Consider the following 8,728-nt stretch of genomic DNA (forward strand, 5'->3'; position numbering starts at 1 on the left):
AAAGTAGCCACCCCAAAAAAGCGAAAGCAGGAAAATGCTCATCTCTAAAGAGGATTCTTTTTTATTTTTTATCTTTGTGAGGACATCTGGTCGTCCAAAAATATGCATGCACACACACAGTTCCTGAAATCTGCTAATTACATTCACCCACTGTTGTTACTGCCAGATTTTTGGGAGTATAGACAAAAACCTGCCATATTATTCCACTGCGATCTCTAAACACAATCCTTTTTTGTTTAAATGGTTTACAACATGTAGTTTTTAAGATGAAACACAAACATTTATGTTGTGTACATTCAGTTCCCCTGCATCAGTGTTCCCAATAGATGCTGTTTGTGTATTTTTGCAGAACTTTCTGAACTCCAGCAGCTGTCCAGAGATCCAGGGCTATCTGTATGTGAAGGAGCCTGGGCGCAGGTCCTGGAAGAAACTCTACATGTTCCTGCGACGCTCTGGGCTCTACTACTCTACTAAAGGAACATCCAAGGTGATTCATTTCTGCTCAAATTGTTGATGATTGTGTAACTTTTCTTCTTTTTTTTGGTAAATTTTCAAGTTTATCATTCTTATTCGTGGTTGCAACATTACAGTTTTGATGTATCATCTAAGAAAACCTCAGCTTCTTGTTTTTTGTTTTTTTTTATTGAACAAAACTTAAATCAAAGAAGGGGGGAAAAAAACAACTCAAATATTATTTAGCATTTTGCTAAAGCAAAATAAACCAAAACAAATGTTATAGTTTAAAGCAGTCTATAATATTTTTCTTTATGTTGTTGCTGACATCCCTTTCCCTTTGTCTCCTCACAACTGAACAGGAGCCCCGACACCTGCAGCTACTGTCAGATCTGGAGGACAGTAACATCTTCACCATCATCACTGGAAGAAAGCTCCACAACGCTCCCACAGACTACCAGTTCTGCATCAAGGTAACACACAAGAAAACACTGCAAACTGAGCAACTGAATTAATCTATAGCTAGAAATTCATGAATAACTACATAATTATACCAGGTTGGATGGGATCATTTTACTTTTTCTAGCACAAATTAGTTTAGCATTTTCTGTTTTTAGTGTGTAGTAATTTCCTCAAACCCCAGAAAAAGAAACTGTACCATGAAGCCACCCTATCAGAGGTAGATGAGGTGGTGTGTCAGAGGACACAATGGTGAAAACCGCCCAGTGGGGGTTCAAACACACACTAAGCACTGTGTGTCACACTCCAGGAGTAATCTGTGGTGGGTCACCTGCTGATCTGGGATAAGCCCACTGGGACAAACCAGGATGGTACAGGGAGACTGCCGTGCCTTGCCCCCTCACCCCTCTCTCTCTCTCTCTCTCTCTCTCTCTCTCACACACATTCACTCACTCACACACACACACACACACGCGCACACACACACACACACACACACACACACACACATACACACACACACACACACAGCATGTCAGATGCTGTCAGCGGGAGGTGACAATGCAGGATGGGGTAAGGGATTTTACTTGGCAGCTGGGGGTGGCTGGATTGTTGCTATGGTGACATTAATTAATTTATCGGTAGGGTTTGCATCTAAGGAGCAGTCTGTCTAACGTCCTTGTTACCGATGGAGGGGGAAAGGAAAGAGTCATTGCTGTGATACTGGCATAGTCCTTACTTGTAGGACTTTGATATATTGTTTTTTGCATAGATTAAATTCTAGAGGGCACAATAAAATGTAATTAGAGGTGTAACTGTTAGAGGTGTCATCTTGTACCTGGAAAAGAAATGGCAAGCTTGTATTCAAAGACAAATAATGTCCTTGTCTGACTTTAGAAAACAGCTGTTAATATGAAGATGTGAGGTTTTTTTTGGCCCAACTGATGTGTTTGGAGAATGTTGCCCCAACAAAGTTTAGACATTTTCTCTTTATCGTTTTATGTACAGCTAGATTCTGAATTGAAGATATTCCATTATTTGCCTCATAGCAAAGTTTTAAAAGAATGGTAAAGCTTGAAAACAGACTCTTTGCACATTTTATGCTAGAGGAGTAAAGGAGGAAATTATTACAGTGACAGTTTGTTCTTATTGCAGCTTTCTTAGAAATAATGCAAGTGTACTGCACTTGTCAACACTGTATAGACTTTGGTGAGTATCACTGGCTGGAAAAGGGAATGGTTTATGGGGTGTTATTGTATTAAAGTGGTCACTGTCAGCATGCCATTGGCCCTTTTTGAAGTGAGGCTATCTGACATCTTTTAAAGTAGAAATAACACATTCCTCCTTTTATAAATTAAAAGCTGAATTGATAAGCAGTAAAATGCACCCTTGTTCAATTTAATACCCTCAGAGGTTTAGCAACTATAGCCTCGCTTGGACTGGTATGACCAGTAGCTTATGGCGGCTAATGTTAGCTATCATTGAAACTGTGTGACTGTCCCCTAGTTGTGTTACTGTTATACTCTATTACAGTGCTACTGTTTTATCTTTTAACATTATTCCATACATGTTACTTGTGGCAATAGTGGCCATTGTTTTGGACACTGTTGCTTGGTATTGTAGTCTTGCCCTGCCATGTTACAGATTTGATGGTCTCTGTAGTCTGAAAACTGAAATGCCAGAATTCACAATAGAGGCCTTTCATGTTCATGATGAATATCTCATTCATTTAATGTCCCACTGTGTCTACTGTTTGGTTTACAGCCCAGCAAAGTGAGGAGCGACTGTAAGGAGCTTAAGATGCTGTGTGCTGAGGACGAACAGAGCAGGACCTGCTGGATGACTGCCTTCAGACTGCTTAAAGTACTTTCTTTACTTTCATATGTTCTTATTGTAATTAAATCCAAGTCTGTGAGTTCACAGAGGGTTGACAGATACTGCAAATTCGAACCCAAACCTAATAGTTACTTAGTAAATTCCCTTTTCTTGAAGTGTTAAAGGTCCCATATCATGCTTATTGTTCAGGCTTATTTTACTTGTTTTTTAAGTTTCTACTAGAACATGTTAACATGCTTTAATGTTCCAAAAAACATTATTTTTCCTCATACTGTCTGTCTGAATATACCTGTATTTACCATCTGCGTGAAACGCTCCGTTTAAGTGCCTGTCTCTTTAAGCTCCCCTCCTGAAAAAGCCCAATTTGCTGCGTTTCTGGGTCTTTCACAAATCCGCGTTCTCGGCGTCTCTGCATCGTTATTGTAAGTGTAATGGCACTTTCTACCTGATGGTTCATTTCAAAGGCACCGTTTCTGAATACGGCTGTATGCATTTCTCTGTGGATTGAGCGTTTTAATACTTTCACAGTATTTATGCACCTCAACCTGGGACCTTTAACAAAAATTGATTCATCTCTTGGAAACATGAGTTGATGTCGTCTCTTTTCTTGTGTCTTCACAGTATGGAATAGTACTGTATCAGAGCTACAACGTTCCCCAGCAGAGGAAGTCTAACCTCTCACCTTTCTCAGCGCCTGTGGTGAGTATCTGCTCTATGACATCACCTTCTTACAACCCCGCTCTAATGCCCCCACTCAGCCAAGACCAATCCAGATTGATCCATTAATTAGCTGATAACTTTGTGGCCACCTTGTGCCTTTGTCTTCTTAAGAGGAAACGCCATTGGCTGGACCACGTTTCCATATTGCATTAGAAGGACTTCTTAAATGCTGAAATGCTTTTCAATCCAAACAATTATTGCCACTGTTGACCTTTTTGTTAATGAGGTGACAAGAGTGCTCTGTAGTGGAAGGCTTATGTTCCAGATTCAGGTCAGACTGTTCATTCAAACAAACGGCTATAACTAAAGTACATCCGACACATAACATGTTATCCCAGAGTTATTTGAAAGTGTGAACGTTTACATAATACTCAGACTCACGTGCAGTGTTAAGATATTGCACACACAGCAAACAGAAACCTGCACTAATCACCTCAAAGCAGGATGTGGTTTATGTATGTCTTGTGTTATGTCTTTTAACGTCTTGTTGGAAATAAGTGTTTTCCTTATCTCTTGGACCCTTTTTGATGTTAGTAATCCATACATACCACATATTATCATGTATTATCAAGTTTGTATTGGAACATTATTATATGTAACTTGTATATCGTGCAAATCATGAAATACCATAGTAATTGGAAAGAAATCTTAATACTTTGAGCAGGAGAGCCAGAGAGCCAGGGAGGCTTGTGCTTTTCCTCAGAGGGTCTGTGTGCAGACAGGATTTGTCATGCCCCAGTGAGTGTGTCTGGCTTGTTTGACCTCTGACCCTTGTCTACGCCATGCCCCACCCATCCCCACCCCTACACCATGCTCCTTATGTACCCCCTCCCCCACACTGCCCACCTACTCCCCCCAACCCTGCCACGTCTCCTAACAGCGGAGTGTATCTGAGAATTCCCTAGTCGCCATGGACTTCTCGGGGCGGACTGGTCGCGTCATCGACAACCCCGTCGAGGCCCAGAGCGCTGCCCTGGAGGAGGGACAGACCTGGAGGGTAAGAAGGGGGATGGAGCTTGGGAAGTAAAAGAAACATCAATAGATTCAAGCTCCAGTTGTGTTTGATGTGATTAACACAAAAAATGCCATTTTTATCATTAACTTTCCCTTGGTTTAGTTTGTATTGGACCCTGATCTCCCCTATCATACTGTATGTGTTGTCACAATTCATTCAAGAGCACTACTTTTTTCTTTCACACAAATATTTTTAAGCATTATCGTTGTGCAGAAGCCTTTTTCCATTTTGAACAAATGTATCTTTCCCCTGCATCGCTTTTCTTAGTAAATTCAAGTGTGCAGCAGCTCCACTTATCTGTTTCTAAGATCACAGCTCTGATGAGGCTAAAGCAAAAAGCAGCTGCTCACTCCATTTTTTTTTTGGTTGTGGACGACTGCAAAGCATTACAATGTTTGTTTACTATACTAAAAATGATCACACTTAAACAGAGCTACACAGAAAAATCTAATTCTTTGTGTTTTGGTTCAAATGACTGTTTCAGCACATTTCAGTATGCCATAAAGGTATCAGTCCAAGTCAAAGGGAATATATTGTTATCCTATGGTAAATGTTGCACATGTGCCCTTTCTTCCACTTAGAAACGGAGCCAGCGCATGAATGTCCTGGGCAGTCCCAGCCCCCTGCACCCATCCTCTCTGAGCACAGGTACTCTCACTTCAGGCCCACGAACAAATGCATCATTAATCACCTTATATAATTTTGCTAGCAGATACACTGATGTAAAATGATTATGAATATATCAATACAAGAAAGATGTCTGTCTTTCAGTGATCCACAGGACACAGGTATGGTTTCATGGTCGCATCATGAGAGAGGAAGCCCACAAAATGATCATTCAACAAGGCCAAGTAGACGGGTAAGAACAGCTATAGGAGTGTGAAAAGGTTCGGAGACTCGTTTAGGGATTTTGGTTTGATGTGATGTCATCTCAGGGTAAATGTTGCTCATGTAAAATGCAGTAGAAAGCTTTGGGAAAATGTCTAAGAAATTTGAAAAATCAAGACATCACTGCTGCCAAGAAAAGCTTAGATCTCTAAAAATGTTGGTGTGTAAAAACAGCTTTTTGGCATGACAGTCAAGCATTTTAGCCTTTACCCAGTGGATTAAGATAAGGTTCTCAAAGAGTCACAGCTCCCTTAACTCATGCAGCAGCATGAGTTCACTTCAAGCATTTAAAATGTGATAGGACAAAACCCAAGTATATGTTACGGTAGTGATATATATATATATATATATATAATTTCATGAAGCAGTTTGATCATTTCCCTCTAACGTTCTGTGTGTCAGGTTATTCCTGTTGCGGGACAGTCAGAGTAATCCCAAGGCATTCGTGCTCACCTTGTGCCACCACCAGAAGATCAAGCACTTCCAGATCCTACCGGTCAGTCACATTACACAACACAGTCACATTACGCTGCAGGGCGTATGTAATGCTTACTTGTAAAATCCACTGAATCAAGGCCCAGTGAGGCAGATCACTGCTTTACTCTCTTAGAAAAGTACACAACTCAAAATTGTGCTGACAAATAGATTTTTTTTAGGACAGTAAAATTAGTAATGATTTCATGTTGTAGCTTGAACGCCTGCTGTCGCAGCTGGTTGGCATCACCAGTAAAGAAACATATCTGTCCCTGCAAATTTCAAGCAGGTCCAACTTTTTCTAAATGCTCTGAGATTCAGCTTAATCTCCTAGTATAAAAAAGACAAAGAATTATCTGCTCGGCCTGCTACACACATTTTCCAAAGCATACCAAGCCTTTTTAAGATTTTAAAAGAGGTTTTTCCTTCCTCCCAGGCAGCCATCTGTTTCATTTTATTTTGTTACAGTACAGAGGTCAACTTGAAATGGCTTAAAGGGCTAGTTCAACAGAGGCTTTCACTTATTTGCCACTAGCGGTGAGGTATTTAGCCATGCAGAAAGTTTTGACTTGATGGTGCTGCTAGATGAAAAGTCAGAGGATCACCAAGTCAGTAGGATTTATTCTCTCCGTGATCATGAATGTGTGTACAAAATGTCATGGCAATCCATCCAGTAGTTGTTAAGATATTTCAGTCTGGACCAAAGTGGTGGACCAACTGACAGACCGTCACTCAGTACAAGATAAAAAGGCCTGTTGACATGAATATTTCCATATATTTGCTCTGCTCTCAGATGCCTGATGATGTGATATATAGCTCATGGTGATAAAAGTACACGCCTTATTGTCATGTGATGATTAACTGTCCTCTCTCCTCCCTCTGGCTCTGGTCTTAAGTGTGAGGAGGACGGTCAGGTGTTCTTCAGCCTCGACGACGGCGCCACCAGGTTCACCGATTTGATCCACCTGGTGGAGTTTTACCAGCTCAACAGAGGAGTGCTCCCCAGCAAGCTCAAACACCCCTGCACCGCCGTGGCCTTGTGACACTCCAGACCCCCAATACCTCCACCCCCTTTTTTTGCACACCTCTCACCCTGAGATCCCACCCCCATCTGCCCCTCCCTCACCAACACAATGAGGTTGAGGAGAAAGAGAAAAGTAAGTCAAGTTTTGGGGATGTGAACAACTCGGCCAGCATTGGAGGTTTAATTTCCCCAATGTGCCAGGGCTTTTCTCCGCCTTACCGCTGTTTGGATGTCTGAATGGGAACCGTTCGGACAGCTAAAGCGTCGGAGATTGTGGACCTAGCAGTCGCCCAACTCCTGCAATGTTGTCATGGAGACTGGATTGTTTTGTCATCGCCGTTTTTGACCCTGAAGAGAGACCATAATGTTGTGAAAACACAAGACAGCTAAGGTCTGTTCAGCAGGAGGGGATCCCTCCCTCAGAGTCCCTCACCCTTCATCCCCCTCGACCTCCCTCATCCTCCAGGCCTGATAAGCTGTGGTGCCTGCCCCACCCTCGCCCCTTCGCTACAGAGGTGGGCGGGGAGCGCCACCCTATGACTTCCTCATCGATCATCAGGGATGGACGGGAACCTCTCTGGGTCTTATCAAACTCGATCCAGGAGTTTTCTCAACCTGTGCAGTCCAGTCTGGATAAGCTGACACCCTGCCCCCCTCCAACCCGACACCCGAGCGGAGTTGATGTGGCCTCTCTGCTGTGTCCTGTCCCACAACCCCTTTTGGTGCAACCCCCGATCCCGCCTCTCCTCCTCCACAGAAGCTCAGATGTCGGGAGAGAAGTAGCTAAAGGCAAGATAAGCAGAGCAGTGGCGAGGGTTTGCTGAAAGGACAGAGGAATGTTTATCAGGAAGGCTGTAACAAGCCTCTCTTGTAGAGTTGATTACTTGATGTCATTTTAATGCTTTTTTATTACTGTTGATTCAATGCAGAACTAGTTTTGCACTCCCGGACGGACAGGCGACAGTTGTTTTCTGTAGCTAAATGAAGCTGCCTGCTCTCCCCCCCCCGGCCCTCCCCCCCTCCCCCTGCCCCTCCCCTTCTGAAAAGCATGCATGTGAATTTCCACCAGTTCTGATTGGATTACAGTGGCATGGGAGCAAAGAGAGTTAGGGCTGATTATGCAGTGCCTTTCAGGAAGGTTTGGGGACATGTTTGACCAATGTGTGGCTTGTACCAACATGACCGTGCTGTGGTAAAATGAGTAAAAGAATGTGCTTCTCAAGACCATGAGGAAGAGGAGGAAGACTGTTAAATAGACTCCTGAAAAGTGTGTCCACCCCCAAGCTTCAGCCATTTTTTTTTTTTTTTTTTAAATTGAAAGGGTTAAATCTGTCGGTGAATTTGTCTTTGAATGTCATATTCTTTTCCCAAGTCTGTTCCTAACTCACTGCTTGCACATTTTAATTATTGATTTGATATTGATGGGTTGGAGCTGTCATGTTCGGATTCTGACCACTGTTCCCTCACTCCAGAAAAGCAACAAAAGCACTCCATAACTGTTTTTGTTTTGTTTTTGTTTGTTTTAATATGGAATTGATCAAATGACTTGAAATGTGAACTTGATTGTGCGTCAACACAGTGGAATGAGATTCACTCGCCTTAAGTGAAAATTGTGAGCCTTGTGTATAAAATCAAAGCTATATTATAATGCACATACAGTACCATATTTCAGATTTCAAGAAGATGGAGTAACATAAAGAGTCTTGAAGATTATGGTAAATGGATAGTTTAACACTTCCTTTTCACTTTCTTGCTGAGAGTTAGAAGGGAAGATACATACCACTCTCATGTCTGTACGCTGAATATGAAGCTACAGCCAACAGCTGGTTAGCTTAGCTTAGTATAAAGACTGGAAACAA

The 8,728-nt window shown here is 42.2% G+C and overlaps 1 protein-coding gene across 4 annotated transcripts in view; it reads left to right on the forward strand.

Moving 5' to 3' along the window:
• The window catches only part of LOC144528784 (growth factor receptor-bound protein 10-like), a 41,071-nt gene extending 32,550 nt beyond the window's left edge, over nt 1-8,521 (forward strand). For all 4 annotated transcript variants that reach the window (XM_078267610.1, XM_078267611.1, XM_078267613.1 and 1 more), the window contains 9 exons: nt 350-487; nt 816-926; nt 2,677-2,775; nt 3,370-3,447; nt 4,349-4,465; nt 5,065-5,131; nt 5,255-5,342; nt 5,774-5,867; nt 6,742-8,521. In XM_078267610.1, coding sequence (XP_078123736.1) covers nt 350-487; nt 816-926; nt 2,677-2,775; nt 3,370-3,447; nt 4,349-4,465; nt 5,065-5,131; nt 5,255-5,342; nt 5,774-5,867; nt 6,742-6,888 — 939 coding nt within the window. In that variant the 3' untranslated portion in view covers nt 6,889-8,521. The remainder of the gene's footprint in view (nt 1-349; nt 488-815; nt 927-2,676; nt 2,776-3,369; nt 3,448-4,348; nt 4,466-5,064; nt 5,132-5,254; nt 5,343-5,773; nt 5,868-6,741) is intronic.
• Nucleotides 8,522-8,728: the final 207 nt, after the last annotated feature.

Source organism: Sander vitreus, chromosome 14 (assembly GCF_031162955.1).
Source record: "Sander vitreus isolate 19-12246 chromosome 14, sanVit1, whole genome shotgun sequence".
Taxonomy (NCBI): Eukaryota; Metazoa; Chordata; class Actinopteri; order Perciformes; family Percidae; genus Sander; species Sander vitreus.